A 24,724-nucleotide genomic window follows, 5' to 3' on the forward strand; every position below is an offset into this window, starting at 1 on the left:
TTTCCTCAGAAAGCACTAAGTAAATAAATTAACCTGATCATGTTCCTACTGTGAGATCAATGTGAATTTTATTTGCTTAAATGGAAGCCAGATTGTCCCACTGAGCTTTAAGAGTTTGCCTGAATTATGGGAGGTCCTATGGATCCTCATATTTTTATCTGAAGGAGAAAAAAATTCCTTTACCCTTCCCTGGTAAAGGCTGATTAGAGTCTTGGAAGTCCATTGACAAAGATATCTGACAAAGCTAAAAATTCTGTAATGTAGCAAGATTAACAGGAGAAAATAATATTTTTTTCAGATCACTGATACACCAAAAAACAGACTAACTTTCACCTCTTCATCAAAACTAGCAAAATATGTAGAGGCTATTTTTCTAGCTATCCATTAGGAAATTCTATAATTTCAAGTTGTCATTCAATGATATTTTAAAAGCATAAGAAAATTCTTCCAAGATTTTATTATTTTATTTATTATTTCATATTTTTAACTATTGGAGTTATACACTTTCAACACTTAGGAAGATTATCTTAAAGAAGTTTGGATTTCCATTTATTCTATTTTATTCTACCAACTTCTACTACCCAGAGACACACAGTTCACAGAATAAAATGCTGCACCTTAGACTCCAGGATGTATGTCCTTTGTCTCTGCAGGTAGCCAGTTGAAAAGGTTGGGAGACCTAGATACAAACATAGTGAATAATAATCTTTAACTGACATTTGAGAATGAGAAGACTTCTAATGCCAAATGCACTGAGAAGGAAGGGATGCTTCTTCATTTAGATGAGCACTGAGTTCAGCTCGTGACGGACATTACCCCATGACAGGAGAAGCAAACTACACCACGCACCCTCCAGGACTGGTCTTCCAGTCCTTCTTCCAATGCTTGGAGGTTTAATTCTTCATCATGCACTTCAATTTTCTTAGAAAGTGAAATCTTCTCCAGGTATGAAGTCAGCATGATGTTGGAGGCTGCACCCCAGAGCTGTCTGCACTCTCTCATGCAGGTTCAGCCAATGTGCATGTCCTTGAAAAGGTTTTATGCAAACCTGTTGGAAAAGCACACACCAGCACCTTCTTCCTACTAAGGAAAGTGTTCAAAACCTGCTCCCACCTCTGCCCCTCACATGAACACAGCACCTACACCACCATAGCCATTGACTAACAGTAGGATTAGGCTAACAAGAAAGCTTTACATACCTCTTATAAAATTTTAAATGCTTTTAAAATCGTTATCTTGAAAGATCATTTGCACCATAACCATTTAGGACCAGATTTAGCTGGATTAGTTTAGGAAGAAAGATAATCTCTTGTTCCCCATCTCTTTATGTATTTCAACACAAGAGTTAAGATACCCAATCCAAGAAAGCAACAGTTCATGACTTGGCTTTAAAATGAAATATCTGTGCTGTTCTAAGCATTATTGTAGGTTATCTGACCCACTAGTGAAGTAGCTTGTGATGAATTCCTCAAGATACGAACAACTAATTTATTGCCAGCATCAGGAAACAGAATGGAAGTTGGATGGCAGACTGACTGAATAAAATGTTCATGTTTAGCTCAATGGTATATAAAACTTTTGGATTTTTATTCCCCCATCTGCTTTCAATAGCCAAAACTATTTTTGATACCAGATCTTGCACACTGATTAACTTAGACCACACTAGCTGAGAAATTAGTTTATGTCCATGTATTCTTACCTGCAATATATTAGAAGCAAGTGGTGAGAAACCTAAAGTACATCTGAATGGGTTAATATCCAGGGAATCCATTCCAAAAGTATTTTCGCTTTTACAGTTTTAAAAGTTAGGTATTTGTATCTTTTCTTCTAGTCTAGACAAAAACACATTTTTTCTCACAACAAAAGACAAAGTACCTGAGTGAAAGACATAAAATACAAATATACAGATATACTAGTTTACCAGTTAAACAATAGGGTTTTTTTTTAATTTTCTGTTTTCATACTGCCAAAGGTATCATTTTTCTAAAATGTGAATTAGTCTTCTGATTTTAGTCATCATGTGAGTAATAACTGACTGACAGTCAAAGAAATGCATGAAAGATGCAGTTTGTGTTCTACTCATTACATTCTAATGCTTTATTAATAAAGTAATTTTTCCATTTTACACTAAAAAGAACACTGATGAATAATATCTTGTGTTTGCATTTGTACCTTCCAATTTCGTGCATGCAGGTACAAAAAACATGCCTTAAGGTGGTAGCAGCCTATTTATAGCAATCTTTTGTATGATTAATTTAATTTAAATGCTTCAATCTGTTCTGGTTTAGGGATGTCACCTAGGAATTTTGAAGGGTTTAGAAGAAAAAGTTTGTATTTTAATTTATTAATATTTTGTCTTGAATAAAAGGCAAAATGAAGGTATTTTAAAATGGTCTCCATTGAAGTTTGCTATATTTGTTAGCTTGAATAGATGTTAGCTAAAAGATGAAAAAATGCTACCTAAAAAGTATGAGTGTATCACTTGAGCTAAAATTGGTCTTTGAGGTCCATGGGAGTTTTCTGTTTGCTTAAATAAGGAAAGAATAAACTTTTTATTCATTTTAGAACATGATTAACCAGGCTGTTAACCTGATTAACAAAACTTAGATTTTAGGAATTTAACATACAGCTAAAATTAGACTGGAAAAGGGGAGGAGTAGTGAAGGTCTCTGAAGTTACTCAGCTGATTTTCACTGGAAGGTGGAGGTTCATCAGTGTGATGTGCAGCAGTATGAAACCCTGCAACCAAAACAGGATTGAATTGGTATGCGTTAGTAGTTTTTCAAGGGAGGAGAAAAAAGTAGAAATCTTTCCAGAATTCTTCAAGCCTCAGTCTTAGGTTATCTCTAAATCTGGAATTGGTCAGCACCTGTAAAAACCTAGCAGTGTTCAAAATTTATAACTTACATTTATACAAAAGGCTATTGAAAAGGACAAGAGAAGATCCTCCTAGTGTCAAAAGCACAAAATATCTTGTAATTATTATTCAACATTACGTTGAATGTTTTTGTGCTGAGATATTTGACAGTCACATTTGTCAGTATTGTCCCATTTTTGGTCTTAGGTGAAGTGACCTATCGGCTCACAAACGATATTTATATTTAGTTTAGTAACAGCTCAACGTGAAAATCAGACTTTATTTCTGTATCTGTAAAATATCTTTCATGGAACAATATTTCTCCAGGACTGGGACTTCCATTTTCTCCCCTCAGGATCTCACAGGTACAATCAGTCATAACTTCTTCAGTATACAGTAGAATGCCATACCAGGAGGTTAGTTATTTATAACATTTTATACCTATGTCAAACAGAAGGAATATACTTCATATTCAAACTTGGGCACATCTGGACTCACAGATGTCAATCCTGATCATTGGCAATATGTGATGAATCATTTACCTTACACTGATGCATTTTCCAAGATTCATTATAGTTCTGAAAAGATAAAATGTCCTGTTTTGCACTACACATCACCTAAACTAAAATGAACACTAGCCAGTCTGACATATTTCCCAATGGAATTCCCAAAGGGGGATATATGACTAATATAACTTATTAATTAGGGATTGTTTAAAGCAAGTAAAGTTATAGAGACACTGGCAAATTCTACAGTTTAGGCAGTTCTGTGCTATTTAAAAAATAAAGTTCCCTATTAGTTTTGGGCAACCTTCATTTCTATGGATGCTATAATTTATACTTACATTTTGCTTCACTTGCCAATATTTTACAGTAAATCTCAACCATATATTTTCCAGGGCAATAACCATTCTGGATATGATGAAGCCTAAGGCAAAACTATGCTCAGATCCAGCTCAGCAGAGGTGTTGGAGCCAGTCCCAGCTGCCAAAATATTAACTTTTCAGAATAATCATTCACAATTATGCCACCATTCAATTCATGTGTCTCTCTTAAAAGAAACAAGATTCGCACTTGGTGGGAGACTTGCAAACAAAATTCTTGCTTTCTGCTAAAATCCTTTATAAGTGACAGCAAACATTATTTGGGTGGATCAGTCATGTTTATTTTGATTAGGATGCAGGAAGCTGTATCACTCCACTCAGATTAGCCTTCAACTGGAAATAATTTATTTTCCTCCCCTTGTGCAGTTTAATTCCTTTTGTGTTATTTTCTAGCATAAGGATGCCACCTAGTGACAACTGCTTGCTGAAGCTGTCTGCTTCTTAAATTTGGGCTAAAAAATTTGTAATCCAAGTCAACAGGGATATGAAATAAGTTATTGTTAATGCTTGGTAAGTTAAGGGGAATAGTGTCCATGCAAAACTGAAAGGCAGAAGTATGGATGGCATTTGCCCAAAGTAAAATATATCCAATATCACAAATTAAGATAGGTCAGAGATAGGCTTGATTTTTGAACATATTAAATTGTACCTATATACATATTTATTTTTCTACAGTGTCTGTCATTCAGTGTATTATTTCTAAATTTTATGATGATTGCTCAATTTGTGAGTACCATCTAAATCCTTTGAAAATGAGACCCAATTTCTGTTTTTATAAATTTTTCAAGAACAATTAATCACCAGTTGTGGAGGATGGATGAAATCTCAGGTTCTGTCCTTGCACTGGTAAATATTTCAATGCTGTGAAAACAACTTATTGCTGGACCAGAGAAAAATAGTCCCTTTCTTTTGTGTCCACTGAACACAGAATCCCCTCAGCCAGCAAGTGATTCCCAAACCGTAATTATTCCAGGTGAAGTGGAACAGTTCAGTAGGATGCCTGGAAAACCTCTCAGCCTAATCATTAGCACATACAGTATTTATAATATGATTCCTATAACGTGCAATGAAATTAATATGTGGAGTATCACCAAATCATTTCATTTTAGGTTTTTATTATGATGTCTGGTCTGCAGGTGGTGAACTTTTTACTGGTCTCTACAGTGACTACTGGGGAAGAGACGCTGCCGTGTTTCGCTCCATGAACCGCGTGGCCCATCTTCGCACTGAGCCGGACAATGAGCGCCTGCTGAAAGGTGTGGGGCGGAGAAGGAGCTGAAACCAGAGGTGTTTCAGATGGCTAGACCATTTCTGGTTTGCATGGGATCACAGATTACTATGCAAATATCAGTGTGGGGTTTTAGCCTAGTTCAAATTAAAATGTGTAAAACACAGAGAATGGGACTGGAAAACTGTCTTTAGCAAAAATACAAAGGAATATTAATTTGTCAGTTGAAGATATAAAAATAGTTGAAGATGTAAAAATATATCGCCGTTAATCTATTCCACATGTTCTACAGATACCTACCAAAAAAACTTTTTTTTTTTTTTTTAATATTTCTTGTAACTATTTTACTGTTTACTATCACCCAATTGCCCTTAAAAAGCTCTCTGACTGACAGAGCCCTTACATTTAATTTTATTTTTTGCATTGCTATAGGCTGGTTTTAAGGTTTGAAAAAATAAGGCAGTATTTTAATTACTTGAATCAACTCCTTTTTGGTTTTTTTTAAAGAACCAAAATTCGTTGGCTCATACATGATTCCTGACAATGAAGACCACGATGATAACAAAGTATATTTCTTCTTTACTGAGAAAGCTTTGGAAGCTGAGACAAGCACTCATGCCATATATACCAGAGTGGGACGTGTATGTGCGGTAAGAACCTTTCTCTGATTGTGCAGATAAGAGACTAGAACAAATGATGAATTGTCCAGCAAATTATCACAAACAGACTTAAGTTTTACCAGGGGCATAAAGATCATGAGGAAAGATTTTGCTTCCCTGTACTGCTCTATTCTATACTCCATTTCCCGGTGGGGCCATCCTCCTGATGTGTTGATCTCATCTCTTTTTGGCTCCCTGGCCCCACACACAACCGTAAGATCTCGGGCAGTTGCTGGAGAGGAGCACTGTTAACATTAGATCTCCCAGCTGCCCGTATTGGTGCTCTCTAAACACTGAGGAATTTTGGGTGCTTTCCTCTTCTAATAACCAGCTAGTGTAAGGTTGATGAGAGGAGCTCTCCCATTTTCCCACTGGGGCTACATCAGTTTGATGTAAGGAAAGAAAGAGAAGGTTATTTCTTAACACCTGATTTTGCTTAAAAAGAAAGTTTGTATTCCCCCTCCTAACTGCAGGGAATATAGTTTAGGGGATAGTTCAGAGGCTATTGGGCAAAGAACAAGATACAATTTAATTATTTTCTATCACCTCAATAAGTGGTATTTGTCATGTATGCTCACCAGCATACTGCCCCTTAAACTTTCTCAGGTACTCCTGTATAATTTAAAACCATCTGATGTATGTGAAGTACCAAATTGCAGCCTCAGACATTAATGTTCACAAAGAGACTTGAATTTCTGAATTTCAACCTGCATCAAGATCCAAGCTGGAATTCTTTGGCTTCTGTTCTGAATATATGCCTGGATAGATTATTTTAACAGTTCCCCCTATTCTGCAATATATCCACCAGGAAGTCTTATCTCTAGCTATGAGTTAAACGAAAATCCCACTGACCTTTCTCTTCCACTTCTCCAAAATTTATCTGGCCATTAACTTCACAGCTGTATGTCATAATTCAGATTTGATTTAGTGAATACAAAAAATACCTGGCTGGTGATTCAAGAACTGGCTTTTTTCCTGCAGCTTTACATCTTCATATGAGCTGTAACAGGTTTTGTAACACAGAGGCACCTATTCTGCATATATCTACTTTTCTAAGAAAAACAGATCTCTGTTTGTAAGAGGAGTTTTACAAGCCTATTGCAGAGCCTTCAAGAACCAGTTACACAGATCTTGAATTTAAGACCACAGATTGAGGATGCATCCTAAAGCAAGTAGTACTAAATGTTCCCTTTTCTTGAAAGTCCCAACAGTTGCAAGAGCAAGGAAAAGGTGACACAGCCATAGCAAGGCAAGTGTTATTTAAAGTTGTTGAAATTGTTAGAAAACCATGTAAATAATGGCCTCAGACTTGCCTCACCTGCACCAGGTCTATAGATATATTCAGGGCTTCAGTTTCCAGATACACTGAACTAACCCCACACTGAGCTCTTAAAGCAAAGCTAAACTTCAGTAATGTGCTCAGTATGTCTAGTTTGCAAAAACGAGCAATAAAAAAAAGTTTTGCAACAGCTGTATAGCTAAAACTATCCAGGGATGTGGTGCAGAATTAAAAAATTCTTATGAAACCACAGATCTTAATGAGACCTGGACTTGATCAGTGCAATCCTACTTGAAAACTGACTCCAGAAAAATAATTCTAGTAATAAACATGTGGTTTGAAAATGGATGCTTTTGACATTAGAAGTTATAATGAGCAGCTAATTCATCAGAGATGTTTGTGCTTCTAGACTTACTCATTCATATTACCACTGGCGTTTGTTTCTCTCTACACAGAATGACATGGGAGGCCAGCGAATGCTCGTCAATAAATGGACCACTTTCCTCAAAACCAGACTAGTTTGTTCTGTGCCAGGGAGAAATGGAATTGATACACATTTTGATGAATTAGGTAAATATCCTAGCCAGCAAACAACTAGAAACCATGGAAAAAATCATATACCTTCATGATAAAACTTCTTAATGTCAAATATTGCACTTGTATTCACTGTCAGGGAATGGTGGTGAGTGTTGTTTCCAATGTATATGAAGTTCTGCACATATGGAGTTCACCATCACAAATTACTCCTTTATGTACTGCATTGTTTTTAAAAGATTAAAATCTGCATAAAATTAAATGGAATAAATAAAAATATGATTATGCTTTTAAGAATCAATTAATTTTCTTTTGGCAGGCTGAAAAAAGTAGATTTTTAACAATAACATTGCATTTAAATTTTACAGAGGATGTGTTTTTGCTGCAAACTCGTGATAACAAAAATCCAGTGATATTTGGCCTCTTCAACACGACAAGGTAAACAACTAGCAGAAATAATAGCAACCATAGAGGAATGTTTGAACAGTCTGTTAAAGGGATAGAAGCTGGATGATACATATCCCTTAGCAACTATGTAGTAAACAGTTTAATCTCAGTTCTATTCACAGTGGGTTTTCTTGTTAATGTAAAAACTTCTCTATAACACTCAAGGGCTTGAAGTCTCATTCTGTGATTCAGTATACCTGGATCACAAATTAATTGTTTCTCAGCTTGACATCTTCCTATGTCAAAGTACAGGCACATCTGCATGCTCATAAGAACAGCATCTCAGAGCCACCTGTCTTCTTTTAAGAGCTCCACTGTAATTCAAGGTTAAGTAGATAGCAGCTTAAGTTCCTACTAATTTCTTAGTGAAGCCTAAAGCAGCAGCTGCAATGCTACTGGTGGCCTCCTTTTCCCTTTCCACTGCAGCCTAGCTCAGGCACAAGCACGCAGTACTCTCAGCTTGGAAATCTGACTGTTTAGGATGTAACTGGTAGAAAAGAGTGCCTATGCTTTTGCCACTTTCTCCTGATTTGGTTTTTTTTAGTAAGAGAAGGCAGATCTGCTCCCCTAGGGTTGCAAACACCTGGCATTTCCTCATGACTCTTGATGCCAGTAGAGAAAGTTGGGCACCAAATTGAAATTTTCTGGATCATCTTTTGCAGTCTTCAGAAATAATTTCTTTGTAGAGAGCACTCATGCTTCTTTAAAAAACAAACAAACAAAAAAAACCCTGAAAAAACTAAAAACAGTTGTTCTTCTGGAACAAAATAAAATAAAATTTAAAAATAAAATAGAAACTTTTATCTGGATTGTTCAACATAAAGTGATCTGATCTAACTAATAATACCAACCAACATTCCCATTCAATACAAAAAGGACTCATTTTAGGACTGTTTCTTTTAGTCAGCATTGGTTGGTCCCATCTTTCCAAGCAAAAAATAGTAGGAAAAATGTTAAAATCTTAAACTGTTTAAGTCCCTAATCAAAGACATACAGACCTAAGTTCACTCTGTTTTGCTTTCTCTGTTTCTAAACAAGTAATTTAGAGTTTGTGTACACTAGCATCAAATTTTGGCATAACAACACAGAGCTTCCTTGGAGAACTGTTATGAATACAAATAAATTAAAGACTTTTGAAGAACATTGGATGCAGTATTTAGAAGAAAAGCACATAGTGATGAATAAGTGTTTTCTCCCTGAATGCTGTTGAAATGTGACTTGTTTTTAATTACATAATAATGTAATTTAAAATTACATAAAAATGTAATTTTAATTACATAACATTATCTGGACAGAATGTGGCATATTGCTTTGATAATGTCTTTAAATTTTACTTTGTAGCAACATATTCAGAGGATATGCTATATGTGTTTACCACATGGCAAGTGTCCGAGCAGCTTTCAATGGACCATATGCTCATAAAGAAGGACCTGAATACCACTGGGCTCTCTATGAAAGAAAAGTACCTTATCCTAGACCTGGTTCAGTAAGTACAGTCTATTTTCCACTGCTTTGCTGTGTAAATGATTTCGGAAAGAAAAAGCAGACTGCTGCTAATGTACAAATCTTCCTGACTTCACAGTCCAGGATATTCTTTGAATATCTGCATACTCCAGCTATTCTGGAAAAGTGTGGAATGGCTCAGCACTAGGTTTAGTCAAGTACTAGAACCATACATTCTCCAAAGGAAAATAGTGGGATTAACTATATATGATTTTTAATAATTCTGTTGGGACATGATTTTATCAACATTGTGCAAAGGTCCTAAGGTCCCAAAATTAGGACCCCAGGCAAACGGGATAGAAAGAGGCTGATCTGATGCATTCAGTTTCATTCAGAAACATTAAGTGCGTTACCTATGAAGGAATCTTTCTTTCTTTAGCATGCTGAAACTGGGACATTTAGCAAGAGTTAAAGGAAGTAAAAAAACCCCCAACAACAACAACAACCTCCCCCCCCCCCCAAAAAAAAAGAATCCACTATTTCAATAGTTTCAATATTTCAGTTGTTTTCAGGGTGGTCTCGTTCCTTTTTTTCCACCTCATTTTCCAAAAGGATCAAATTTAAATACTTCTGTAATTTAGATCAATGAGCAGGTAAGAAGTTAGACATATATTAATAAAACTAACTAATCAGAATAAATGCATTTGTAGATAAGGAGCAAGTTCTCCATTATTGAAAGTCCTTTGCTCAAGATTGGTTCTTTCTGGAAGCAATGGTCTGACAACCTCACAGTTCATTGATTTCCTTTCAGACATCACAGAGTGAGATTTTTCTACCCTTCAATCAGGTTCCTGAGCTTATCTACATTCATGCTCTGTATCACTTACAAAGAATATAAAAATATTAAAATAACACTGTAAAAAACAAACTCATAAAAATTACTCATACTTTTTGTTAATTTTCACACAAGTTTCTTTATAAACTTTTTTTTTCCTCAATGGCGATTAACTGAAGGAAAGAAACAAGATGTGTTTTGAACATGCAATTAAATGGGAATTACTGTAGCAAGAATTCAGCAGCTATAGAGGTGCTGTCATGTATGGAGCTGTTCCTGTCTGGTACTTAGATTTCTGGAGGAAATCACAAACTCATGACTTAAGAGACAAACAACTTCTACAAGGAATTGCCATGTTGTTTTCACAAGGGCATCGCAAGTAATCTTCACCTCAAGCCCTTTTCCTGTTTCAGTGTCTTTTTAGTGTTTTGGCTGTTTCTGTGCCAGGTGCTCACATCCCCTCTGGAGGGGTGAGGAGGGCACCCATCAGTGCAGGTCAAAGGTGCCCTTTGCATGGCAGGGCCTGTCACCATCTCACAGGGCAGGCACAGCCTACAGGAGGAGGTAGGCAATGCCAGCCTAACTCAGGGAAGCAGAACATCCAGGATTTCTTTTTTACCCTGTGCCTTTTGGGATTACAGCTACCTACCCATCCATGGCAATTGTCTTGTGCTGCAAAGCTGCTTTTGTTTACAGTCATGAAGGTCTACCCCTTGCCATGTCAGCATTGGGCAGATTTCTAGCTCTGAGCAAAGACATTTCTAACAGCTGTTAAATCACCCCCCAGTTTTCACACTTTGCTTCCTAATCTTCTCTTAGGCTTGGGGCTCACTCTCTTGAACTTAAAGATGTAATGAACAGTTGCTGGACATTCCCTTCAGTGCTGTTTTCCCTTTGCTAGCTGAATCTATATTCCCTTTTATACTAAAAGCAATCATTTCCATAAGTAAGCATTGCATACAATTAATTTACCACTGAATCTCTTGAAAGAGAGGTGAAAAGGCATATTAGATTGGCTACTCCATTCCAGTGACACCTTTCTCCATGTTGTATGATTTCAAATACATGACATTTCTCATTTTAAATTAATAATTTAAAATTAATGTTTTTCTCTACTTCTCTTGAGGTTACAGACATAAGTCAAAATTTAGATGCAGATACTGCAAAAAAGAGATTATCTAGGATTTAAACATTATGAATATGATTTGACCATCCTAGCCAATGAGCTACCACTGTAGCAGTGCTGGCATCAATACTAAATATTTTTTTTTGTTTGTTTGACATCAATTTAAGTCATTAGTATTGAGTCAGGATAGAAAAACAGGTAAAAAAATTATCACTTTTTAGGATAAATGGTTGAATTAATATGAATTATTGGTTTCTTATAATATATTTTGTATAGCAGATGTATGGGTTTTGCAGTTTTACCAAATAATGAGACTGTATTGTGCATGGATTGCGGAGTAGCTGTATATTTTGCAAAGATGATACAATCCAAGTTTTTTAAGTGGTATTCATTTTTTTCCGGGCAGTAGAACACCTCACATATGTTATTTGGACTAGCATTAAACAGAGGCATGAATTCAATGTTAATGACTGCAGTTATAACATTGATATCTCCTAGCACTGAAGATTAAATGGTGTCTTTTTGGCAAGAAGGAGAGAACACAGAGCCAGCACTTCAGCAAGGTTGACAATGATTTATAGGAAGGCTGCCCTAAGTTCCACTTGCTTCCAATGCTTCTCTTCCTTGGCTGTGTATGGGTCAGATTAGAGTGTCACCTGCCCAAAAAGGCAAGGCATAGGAACAGAAAAAGGAACAGAAGAGTGCAAGTAATTTCCCAATATCAGGGAAAAAAATAGCTGAGGAAGCAGGTCTCTCCTGAGTGCTAATAGATTTAATTGTGGATTTCTTTATACGTTGCAGAGCACATCAGAGGCTGAAGTAGATGGCTCTGCCAGGTAACAGAGCATTAATTGCTTCATTTTTAGCTACTCATTTATGGCACAGTTTAGAGGTCTTTTCAATGTTTATCCAGTAGCATGAAGAGAAATTGTGTAGCAGGCTGTAGTCAAGTGTTAGGCTCCACACTCCAAACAATGTGCAGCATGTTGGTAAACTAAATCCCACTGCCTTTCCTATTACAGAAGTGATGGTGACAAGAGGCAAAAAATAACCTGCTAATGGGTGTCTCTGAGAGTCAGCACTCATTGATCTTAGGTATTGAATGAGTAAAGAAGAAGTCTATGGGGAATGAGAGTAGAGCTTAAAGCTAAATAAACAGAAAGCCGCTCTTAAGAATCACACAGATTCTGACAGACTCCACAATCCTCTGCCATGGTCTCTCCTGTTTTTTTTAGTTCATTTAGGCTGTGTTGCTTCTGGAAATGACATCAGCTATATCAAGTGAGGTTGATAGACTTTAGAGACAGCTGCATCTACTGTTTCCTTTCTAGACTACTTGATTTTATTTAATTAAAATGAAAAAGCCAGTGAATGATTATTTGTATTAAATCTCTCCAGGACTAGAACTTTGCAAAGGGAACCTGGCAATGCCTATTCACTTGATACGCTGTGCAGTGCATGGGAAGCACAGGCTCAGCCTGTCTTCGTGCTCCAGCTCTGTCTCTTTATTGCAAACAGCTGGTAAAATTCCATCACTAGGTTGATTAGACAATTACTTCTAAAGCAACAGTGAACAAATACATTCCTGTAGCTAAACCCAAAAAGTGGAAACAAACATTGCCCTGCTTGACAAGTGCAGGAGTTTGTTATTGTTGATTACAGCTGACCACAAGTTTAAAATTACTGTTTCCAGTAAACTTAAGGAGTATTGTATTTCATTTTATTGATTGAAAAATCCAATTTAAATAGAGAAAGTCTGCTACTGTGGCTTTACTTGAAATGCTTCTTAAAACCACACCGTCTTATGAATATTTAGAGAAAGTAAATGGTTACTGAGATATTCCCAGCTTGATCATAAATGGTTCCAATTAGACATCATGAAGCAAATTAGAAATGTAGGATCTATGTTCAGCTGGGAAACACTATCTCCTTCACAAAGCATCCTAAAATTAACTTTTCTCTTTAATGCAGTAAATTATTTCTAATTGCACATTTAACTCAAGGAGTAAGCCTCTTTTAATCAGTCATTGACATAACGTTTATTTGCTTTACAAACTGGTAGATTGATCAGTGCAAACATTGGTATTTGAAGCTAAACTGTGATATATAATGCTGTCATCTAGAGTCAGGAATCAGAATCAAACATAATACTGTTAAAATTCCTGAAATCAAGAATTACTGTTGGCATAATTTTTAAGTTTAGTTTAGTTTCTTATGGTAATACATTTTGCAATCAAAAAATAACAAGACTAGAGCTTGATTTAAAGCATTAGTGTTCTGCTGACTTTGCATGTCTGTTTCTCTACTGGGACAGAAAAGCCCTTTCTTCTTACTCTGTCCATGGCCATTTTGATTACATCTTCAATATGAGTTTGGGGAAGAAATAAGCACTATGGCTTTTGTCAAAATCTAAAGGTGTTACCCTTTATTCTGTCTTAGTATGCCAAAGGGGGACGAACTCCTGCTTCCTAAACATGGCAATGCCAAGGCACTGCTCAGCATTTCCTTCTTATGATTAATAATCCACACACGCATAAAGCACAGGGTTCACTGTCCTAATTCCTGCTGTGGTTTTCTGTGCTCGGTTTTCTGTAGACTTATCTTTATCCCTGAAAACAAGACTCTTTTCTGACAATTTCTTGGGCAAGCTTTCAGGATAATCTGTGTTCTGTGTTTTTGCAGTGTGCCAGCAAGGTGAATGGCGGGCTGTATACCACCACTAAAGACTATCCTGATGAAGCTGTCCATTTTGCCAGGAGTCATCCACTGATGTATCAGCCCATCAGGCCTGTTCATAAGAGACCAATACTAGTTAAAACAGATGGAAAGTACAATCTTAAACAAATAGCAGTGGACAGAGTGGAAGCTGAAGATGGGCAATATGATGTTCTGTTCATTGGCACAGGTAAATAAAGAAAACAAGAAAGAATTTTTACATTTACAATTTAACAAGTTTTTGTTTCTTTCTCTTTTTTCTTTGTTTTGTTTTGTTGTTTGTTTGTTTTTTCCAGGATTAAGCAAATCTATACAGCATTTATTTTTATCAACCTTTCTTTTCATGCCTTCACCTTACAGAGGGTGTTAGTCATTCCAGACATGTGCTTCACTGTGATGCTAACATATAGGAAAGTAATGGTAGGGAACTATTTAAAAACTAGCAAGAGAAAATGAAAATTCCATTTCCATTTCTTTTCTCTTCAAAAAAGAATATTAAAAAAAACAGCCAGCCTTATTTTTTAAACTTCAGAACACTGTCATATCTCTAAGCTGAGACTTGGAGACCTGAGAGAAGCAAAGGTGATATGATTTCCAAAAATATCCATTCAAGTTATTGGCTTTATTCCACAGTTTCTTTTCCCGAGTTCTGGAGACAACAAGTCTAACTGATACCATTAAAAAAACCTTCCAGCTTCCAGATTTTGGTTTCAACATAGCTCAAGGAAGGAAGGAAGGAGGAAATGCCCGATTTTAAAAATCCCAAAACTGTTAGAAGTTTCCTGCCAAGTTTTCTTGTCTTTCGTCTGTGCCATTTCACTAAAACATGGAGAGCTTGTTTAACAAGAATTTTTAAGCATCTTCCTAACAAACACAATAAAGGCAAAATATAACATATACCTTCAGTATAAGTCTAAGAAAGCAGAGAAAAAATCAATACCCTAATGGTCTTTGAAAAATAGAAAAACTTAAGAAAACAAGAGGAAAGGCTGTCACTACACAAGAATTAAGTCACATCTAATCTGTCTAGAAAAAAACCAAGGATTCTTACATTCACATTTAATCAATTTAACATCAGGAGTGGTATCACAAATAATTTTGACCATTTTGTCTAGGAAAGCAGTTCCAGTGAATTATTTTTTACTAATGAAATTCCTCTGGTAAGTACATTTCAGTGTTGAGAACATTAAAAAAATCATGTTAATAGAATAGCAAAGCACTATTTATATCAGTTCTGTTTTCTATGGTTTTAAACAGCCTTGGTATGGTCTTGGTAATGGACTTAACAATGGTCTGTAAAACATTGTATCATGTGTTACTTATTTCTGTACAGCAGATTTTACAGTGGGCCCTACATCCTTTATATTTTCTCCTTGCATTTTTAATTGTGACTGCATCAAATATTATTGTACACAAGTCTTTTGTTCAGCAAAGTCGAATCCGAAGTGGATTAAATGTGTTCTTTAGAGCTGTGCTGGATTGGTCCCCAACAGCTGCCTAGTGTTCTCAGGCTGTCTGATCCCAGGTAGCATGAAATTCCAGCAAAAGAATTCGGGTTTTAGAAACTCTGAAATGAAACCTGCAATCACTACTCCAGCAAAGCTCCCATCAGAAAACTGAGTGCTTATTTGGGCAATATAATATTAGAAAGGGTTGATATATATATTTTTTTAATCCCAGTCCAACACCTGCTGTGTAACATAAGTAAGCAGCATCGTACAGCTGAGCAAGTTTCTTTAGGGTAGCAGTGCAGTTTAGAAAGGTTCATCAAAGGCGAAGTCTGAACATCAGAGCTTTCACATGTCTGTCAGCAGGATTTGAAGAGGGACTTACTTATGAAAATCACAGCTCAGAATACAAATTCTTTTCACTGTTCTACTACAAAATGGTTGCCTTTGATTACATAGTCTCTTTGAAAAATGGTGTATGACCCCAGTTTAATGGTTTCTCTTTTTGTTTCACCCTTTGATCTTTTGCTGAACGATTTCCCCAGTGCTTCCCTGCTTAATATGTCTCCTGTAAATGAAAGATGACTGAAAATAACAGAAGAAAAGAAGTGATATTTGCCATTGTTGATGACAGATTTTCAGTTTAAGGAGAGCAAGGCTTTTCTATAAATAGCCAGCAAGGCAAAACCAAAGTGGTGGAAGACCAGATGTTATTTGTGTGTTTTACTTTCCTGCAAGAGTTGCAGAGACTGAGAGGTTGATAAATCTAAGTCCAATGTGCCTTAGTCTCTTTGAATGTGCATCCTATATTTTGGTTCATCTCCTTTCAACTACACCTTCAGCTCAACAGCAGCTTGGTGGTTCCTTAGAGAAGGGTAAGAATTGTGCACAAAAGCCCTTGAAGGCTTTTATACTTTTGCCTGGGGGAATGGAGCTGCTGTCAGCAATTAAGGATATTAGTAGTTTGCTATCTAGTGTAAACACTCAGATCCTATAATTAAAGCTACTTTACACTTGCTTGCCTCAATGCACTAGGCTTCCACCCACTCCCATTTCTTTTTCTCAAATATGGTTGTCCTCTGTGATCCTTTTGCTATTCACAATGTGTTATGACCCAATATTTGAAAAATACAATTAATTATGTATCTTTCAAGTGTCTAAATTGACTCTTATTTGCCAGGGACAAATTGTCATATATTTCATTTTCTAAGAGTAAGAATCCTCACTAATGACAGCACAATGTAATTACCTCTTCATATGTATAAATTTCAATCCATTAACAATTTGAAGTAATTTCAGGTATTTGAAGGTGTCCTAGAGTATATAAATGTTATATAAATGTTTCAACCAATCATAACCTTTACTTTTGTTTTGTTTTCTTTTAAATTTTTGTCCAGATAATGGTATTGTGCTGAAAGTTATAACAATTTACAATCAAGAGACAGAATCAATGGAAGAAGTGATTCTTGAAGAGCTGCAAGTATTCAAGGTGAACTGCGTTGTATACAAAGTCTTGAATTTTCATCAGAATTAAAATGTCAAAAAAATCTGAGGATAGTCAAATATATAATACTTGTGTGCAAGAAATTTTCTCATTATCTAGAAATTTTATGACAGGAAACCTTCATTTTCAAAGGAAGTTTTTCTAATGTCCCAAGTACTAAAGCATGCTGAAGGAAATCACGAATAGTGCCTTCCTATTTACGTGCTTGGACATTGGAGTGTAACTTTTAATTAGAAACTTACTGCATTTTGTTTAGTTTTCCCTCATATCTAATTAAGTAATTAAAAAAGTATAACTGCACACATAAAAATGTGCCTGCTACAATCTTGGAGACCTAAATGAGGTCTCCAGATAGAAAAAAGTCCACTCAGAAAAAGTGAATCAGCTAACCTGTCTCTACAGTGGGTAAACATGGCTCTTAGTGAGGCAGAACTCCATTCTCCTAAGGAACAACCTACGACTAAAGCTCAGTTCTTGGCATGTGACAAAGCTAACATAATGAAATTCTTAGTGAGTATTCTCATCACGTCACATTAGCCAAATAAAGCTATATTTACACTAGCCTGCTGCAAACTATAGGGAGAATCTAATATAAAAAGTTAGACATTTAAATCTGGTACCTGAATTTAGGCAGTGTAACTATTCATTTGTTGCCTGCAGGGAAAATCACAGAATTTGCTCTTCTTGATAAAGCTAGTTTCGAATAGAAATATAAGGGGCTATGTATTGCTCCAAGAAATCTGAGCAGAGGGCAGAGAGGACAATGGTAAAAGAAGGAATTCCTGCTATTTTCATCTTATCTTCAATGAATGTTTTGTTGTAAGGAACACTCCACTTATCACTCTCAAGCAGGACAAAAGACATTCTGTGGTGACAAGAGCTAATGTCATGTTTGACAGGGAAATTGTAGTGTTCCTGTAGCTCTGATAATCCTGAATTAAGTGTTGGCTGCTTGTTTCCAAATAAACTGTTTTAAAGCAATATTTCTGAAAGTCACAATTTCCTCACATCTTTCTTAAAGAAAGTCAAAGTATCTAGCAAAGCTGAATGTCGTAAGTAAATACCAATACTATTTTACCTGATTTATGTTCATAGCAAAAAGATATCATTTTTTCTAAGCAAACAAATATTTCCTATTTTTTTAGATGCCAGTTCCTATTATTTCTATGGAAATCTCTTCGAAAAGGGTAAGTATTTTGCAAGTTTGAAATATGATGACTGTGACTCAAACATAATGAAGCTGTAAACTGCATAGAGCTAGATGTATGGATAAGATGGACAGATGTACATCATCTATAATGAGATCTGGTTTGATACATGTAATTGTTCTGTAATATAAACTTATATGCTTATATGGTTATATGCTCTGTTCCTTTATAATGTATTTATGTTTTTCAGTTCCAGTGGTAAATATCCTTAGTTCACAATACCATACCAAAATATCAATGCAAGTAAAAAACAATCTGTTTCATGAGTTACCATGGTACTAATCACAGTAGAGATTAGCTTGGTGGATATGGCAATTCACAGAAAAGTTCTCTGTTGATAAATGCAGACAGACTTCAGCCCCATGGGGATATCAGCAAAAAGAGCCTTGCTGGCTCTCCCACATATTCAGTTGCCCTGTAGGGCTGTTTGGATCTGAGTTGTTTTTGAGTTTCTGAAAATTTCTGCTGATGTAAACACCCAATTTATTATTTTTGTGGGCAGATTCTCTTCCATATCATATCATCATATCATATCATATCATATCATATCAATCATCTGTCTATATGTCATCATATCATCTCAGCATAGAGCCATTATAAACATCCAAGGATAGTTATATCTTAATGTTAAACATGTCCATAGTGATGTTAGACAGTGGGTGCAATGTAGGTGCACATAAACACAGTGAAACACGAATAAGAAAGAATGAAATCTGCACTATTAGGAGGTGTGACTGTGCCCCAAAGGGTTATTTGAGTCTTGGTGTCTAATCAGCTTGCATTCTTCCTGTATGTAATGCAGAAGGTCAAAGTCCTGTGATGGTAATTCAGAGAAGGATTTGGGTCAAAGTATTTTGAATTATTTCCTGCCTCAGTCTTTTCCCACAGACTGTGAAAGCAGCTCTGGAGATTAGATTATCTAATAATGAACAATCTAACACTGCACCTAAGTGATGATTTGGAGAAAGACTTGGTGTCTTTTCAGATGTTTGCCTTACCTTTAACTCTCAATGAATTGTCATGGTTAAAGGGTTTTGTTGGAAGAGTAAAACAGAGATATCATAAAATATGAAGTAACATTCCCCACCTTATATTCATCTCCCAAGAGGTGTGCTAACTCTACTAATTCAAGGCATATCTGGAAAATCTGGACCGATGTGTGAAGTGACTTCCTACTGTGTATATGAGGATTCTTAAACATTGGTGGCAAAACAATATCAGATTAAAAAAAACCAAGATCAGCTTGTTAATGTAGATAAACTTATTCTTGAAATTGGATACAGTTTTCTGACACTGATGACAATTAAATGTTAGAATATGTGCTACGCTGGACCGATCTTCAAAAAAGCCACCAGAGCAACCCAGAAGTTGAAGAAAAAAACTTGTGAGAAGTAAAAGTAGCTTTACTTTTTCAAGAGATCAAAAAGAAAACTGAGAGAGAGAATAGGAGAGTCATATATATATATATATATATATATATATATATATATATATGTTTTACTGTGTGAAGATATTTTACTGTGTGAAGTGACTTCCTACTGTGTATATGAGGATTCTTAAACATTGGTGGCAAAACAATATCAGATTAAAAAAAACCAAGATCAGCTTGTTAATGTAGATAAACTTATTCTTGAAATTGGATACAGTTTTCTGACACTGATGACAATTAAATGTTAGAATATGTGCTACGGTCAGAGTTGGCACCAAGTAATTTTGTCTTTAAAGTCAGCAGGAATATAACGTAGTTGAGTATACATGAAAAAAATGTTGTACCTCAAGCATTTTTGCTGATGTCTTTTGAACTTGGAGTTACTGACCCTGTGGAGATCTCCTTGCTACCTATGTCTCCATATCCTTATAACACTGACCAGTCTTCACCAAGTGATGGTACAGTAAAATATCACATTTCAGGGCTGAGCTTGTTATCTGCAGAGACTGGGAAAGAATGTTCTTTGATGTTCAGTTGGCTAGATATCAGATGCTTCTTTTCCCTCCTGTGATTTACCAAGACTTAAAGAAGTCTTTACCCCGGTTAAAAGATAAAAGAGAAAATCTCATCTCATATGTCTCATTGAAAGTGTTGTTCATGTCTTCTGGGACAATCAAACTTCAGCACTTGCAGACAAAGAATTCCCCTCAAACAAGTATCCTAGGTTTTCTCTTCATTCCAGTTGGCAGACTGAGTTCCTGCTACTATCATCTGGTTTATCTCACCAGAAAAAATCTTCGAGCATTGTTGTTACCAGCCTCTCCTAGTTTATTCCCCTGGCATCTCTGAAAGTTAAATTTCTATGATCTAAAGAGATATAAGAAATATAATAAGGAACAAGAACAGACTATCCAGATTAAAAATTATATTTTGTGATAGACTAAATAAGGTGTCGGTATTTTCCAGCTTTAAGTAACTTTAAAATACCAGATTTTGAGAGCTTGAGAGAAGAATAGGAAACTTAGAAACTAAGTTTGGCCACTAGGATGAGCACAACTTAGGAATCCTTTTTCTGACTGGTAAAACTGTGGAAGTGAGCTGTGCATCAGCGGTTTCTACTGCAGTGCACAATGCATATTTTCTGTGTTCAGAAAATTTACATTCGTCAGTAACAAGACTCTTCCACAAGTTCCTTTCAATTCCAGCTATTCTCTTCTGAATTTATTGTGCTAGCATCTGAAGAATTAAATTGATTATTTGTTATTTGAGTTGAAAAGGACATCTATGTGAGCTCAAAAGATTCAAACAATGAATGCTAATGCTGAAAAACCCCCACCTAAACCCTGCAAATAAATACTAAAAAAGTAGATAGTGACCAGGTAATTTGTAAGGAAAGACTACACAGAAACAGGAAAACAAGTAAATATCTATCTATCTATCTATCTATCTATCTATCTATCTATCTATGCACAGAAACAGGAAAACAATTAAATGCCTATCTATCTATCTATCTATCTATCTGTCTATCTATCTGTCATCTATCTCCTATGCACTGAGGTGTTATAAAAATCATAGCACTACTGTGCATGTAAATATGTGACCATTTTCTAAGTAGCTCCATCAAGAGTTAAATTTACTTGAAAACTCCCATTTTAAAATTGAGTTTGCATATAACCCTTGCATATTTTAACTTCTTTGTTTAAAATCTTTCCTGTCAAGCTGGGGTTGTTTTGCAGATCAGTTAGGTGACAGACAAGTGTAAAGAGGGAGGCACTGGAAAATATCTTGATGAAGAAAAAGAAATGTAAACCCTTGCCTATTCAAACACAAGCTGAAACTTCAGAAGCAAGGAAATGTAAAATAAACTTGTTCATTTTGCCTTCTTTCTGTTTCTCTGTCCTCAGTAGGAGAGTTTAATCTGTAATCAGATATTTTCCTGCAGAGTAACTCTGCCTCCCTCAGGTCACAGGCTGGAAGCACAACAAGCAACGGTTAATTTAACAATTTCAATAACTGCATTGGAAAGAGAAGTTTTAGTGGACATTCCAGGAACCCTATGTGGTGCATTTTTTGCAGCAACAGCTCTACGTGGGATCCGAGGCGGTCATAGCCCAAGTGAAGTTCCACCAGTGTGACATGTACGGCACAGCCTGCGCTGACTGCTGCCTGGCTCGGGATCCCTACTGCGCTTGGGACGGGATCTCCTGCTCCCGCTACTACCCCACAGCAGTGCAGGCAAAGAGGTGAGAGCTCCTGCTTCTTCTGATACTCTTTTTACAAATATCTACATCAGCAGTTTCTACTGCAACACAGAATACTTCGTATGTCCCCCTCAGACACAGCCCATGAGACGTCATCATCTTATTTCTCAGCATAACCTTAGGGGATTGCAAGGAGCCATACTCACAAGATGGCATAAATCACAGTAGCAGGAATATTTTTATGACCAGAGCTAAGTCACTTCGTAATTATTTGCATCACACTGTAAACCCTAATTTCCTCAAACATCTTTTCGTGTCTTTGCAATATCAGTGACCCTAGAACAGGTAGCACCAAATGTCACACAAGTGACATACACACACTTGATTAGGGTTCAAGAAGAAAAAGTTTTTATTTTGCGTGTTCTTTAGCTTATATACTCTTAACAAAGCGTGATCTTAAGTCATTAACTACATGACAATAACTTATATTCATTGATGCAAAGCAATTAGCATCAATATAATTGGCAAAAGTTTTACAGAAATTTAATAAGGCACGTATACACATCTACTTTGCACATGGCCTAACTTATAAGAATGTTCATGTATCTTTTCTAATTTGTTTCCATGCTGATGGCCTTGCTATAGATACATTCAAAAATCATCACTTGTCATTTCTTCTATTAACTCAGCTTTGCTTGCAGACCAGCTGTCAAGACCCACCATACATATACAACAGAATTAAAAAAAAAAAAAATCAAAGATACTTTGTTATTAGTAATATACCTTCACCAACCAAAATCCACCAGAACAGATTTTCTGCAAAAGCTAAGTTTTGCTTTAGGTTTTCTGAGGTGAATTGAAAAGCAAATTACTCTAGAGGCAAGTTCAAAGCACAGACCTGATTTGGGTGCTTTAATTTTTTCTTGTGGAGACTCTCTATATCACCCTTCACTTATTCATGGTTCTTGACCTTCACTCTTTCATTCAATGATTTCCTTGGGACCTGTTGTCCTCCCTTCCCTCTCAAACCCAGGTTCTGCAATTCAGCTGCACAGATCAAGTATCTAGAACATGCATGTTTTAATCCAGACATTTTCACAAAAATTAGTCATCTTTGTCACCTAGACAGAGCAATTTCTTACCTGAATCAGCAAAATTTTGGTGTTGCATAATTCAAATAATTTATGTGGCTTTTTTAGCAATTACTAGTTTAAAAAATATATGCTCATTTATATTAGACCCACAAGGACTATAAGAATGAATTTAACAAATTCCAGAGAGACTTTTGAAAACTTCTGGAGATGGTTAAGTGCAAACCAAGTCACAGTATCCCAAATCTGTTATTGTTTTTTTTAAAAAAAAACCAGGAATATGGGGCTTTGTATTTAGTCATTTTTCATCTGGTATATTTTATCTTTCCTCGAACCAGGATGCACTCAAATGCATGCTGACTATTGTCAGGCATAATAGACATTTCCATACATTTTTTTTTTTTAAAAGATAATGAATCCAGTCATGGATTCATTATGGATGTTACCTTTGGTAACATCACTTTTTGGATAAGGCATATTTAAAAGTACAAATGAGAAACACAGTGTGTGACTCAGCATAATTGAGAATCTTTTGGATTTACTGCACTAAGGCATAGGTTAAACCAAGCAGGAAACCTACACAGCTTTTACAAGCAGGACTGCACAATTTTCTTGTGCCTTTTGTGAATATAGGGAAGGGAAGAAGTGGGCTCTGGTTTACTGCTCAGGGTGAAATGAGTCTGGTTAAAATTTTCAGGCCCCAGATTAAGAAAGATGAGCAGCTATACAGCGGGCCAGGGAGATTAATGTCCTACAGTATAAGTAGAAATTGGATTATCGTAATGATAAAGCATATGGGTTACTCATCTGATGATGTAAAAGTCATTTGGGAGGGAAGGAGAAGAGGGGTTAAAAATTCCCCATCAGCATTTTAGCTTGCTAGCAGTATCACCATTTATATTGTGCAGGTTACTTGTTGTCTAAGAAAGGATGAGAGAAACTCACTGAGGCCTGGACTTTGTTGTACATGTTTCTCACCTAAGACAATTTCCAGACCAGCAGGCTTTGAGTTCCCTGAAAACACATTTATCCAGGGTGGAGTGATATGGGCAGCACCCAGGCACCTTCCTGTGCCTTACTTCCCCAACATTCAGCAGGTCAGCCTCTAAAAGAAGAAAATACTGCTGCTATCTCCCTCCTTCTCTTAAGATAAGCACTGTAGCAGTGGAGAAGGGATTTGCACTCAATTGAATGTTCTTGAAGTCTGCAAAACTTGTTTTCCATATCAGTCTGGGGAAGAGCCAGCAAAACTAACAGTGCTGAGAGGCATGAATGGCATTTGCTTTGTTCACTTTAGGTCACAGCTGAAGCTCAGAGCATTTTAAATTTAAGACCTTACACTAACTGCGTGGTACATGGAGAGGCAGGGAGAGGTACTAGGGACATGTGTATGGAAGTTGTTTTAGGTTGCTTCCTGTCAGGTGCCATGTGAAGAGTACTCGGGGACAAGGCAGGTCCCGGCACACAGCGTGGAGTTCTTTGATACCAAGTAGCACTGATTAGTTGATAAACCTGCCATGGCTTTTAATTTAATTACTGCCACATCCCAGAACATTCATGTCTTAGTATGGCCTTGTCTCAAGGCTCCAGATTTCTGCTGAAGCTGTACATGGCAATACAAGTAATGTGAGTGCAAGGGGCATCTTTCTCCTGCTCCTGATACTTGTCCCTTTATTGGAGTCATGGAGTTGTGCCTTACATTGCAACACACTTGAGCTGACCTTAGTACCACCTGTCTCTGCTCAAATGTGTCCTTCAATCTGTACATTTATGTTGACTTTTGATCCGTAAGAGCAGTGCTGCTAGTGGGTAAGGGCTCTGCTCAAAGCTCTCCTTT

General features: G+C 36.4%; 1 protein-coding gene across 1 annotated transcript in view; it reads left to right on the forward strand.

The window, feature by feature from the left end:
- Positions 1–24,724, forward strand: part of SEMA3E (semaphorin 3E) — a 125,972-nt gene that overhangs the window by 93,824 nt on the left and 7,424 nt on the right. The window contains exons 6-14 of the mRNA XM_041477691.1: positions 4,877–4,996; positions 5,476–5,618; positions 7,362–7,476; positions 7,809–7,878; positions 9,229–9,373; positions 13,974–14,196; positions 16,852–16,943; positions 18,104–18,145; positions 21,672–21,838. Coding sequence (XP_041333625.1) covers positions 4,877–4,996; positions 5,476–5,618; positions 7,362–7,476; positions 7,809–7,878; positions 9,229–9,373; positions 13,974–14,196; positions 16,852–16,943; positions 18,104–18,145; positions 21,672–21,838 — 1,117 coding nt within the window. The remainder of the gene's footprint in view (positions 1–4,876; positions 4,997–5,475; positions 5,619–7,361; positions 7,477–7,808; positions 7,879–9,228; positions 9,374–13,973; positions 14,197–16,851; positions 16,944–18,103; positions 18,146–21,671; positions 21,839–24,724) is intronic.

Source organism: Pyrgilauda ruficollis, unplaced genomic scaffold, assembly GCF_017590135.1.
Source record: "Pyrgilauda ruficollis isolate IOZ18807 unplaced genomic scaffold, ASM1759013v1 scaffold112, whole genome shotgun sequence".
NCBI classification, from domain to species: Eukaryota; Metazoa; Chordata; class Aves; order Passeriformes; family Passeridae; genus Pyrgilauda; species Pyrgilauda ruficollis.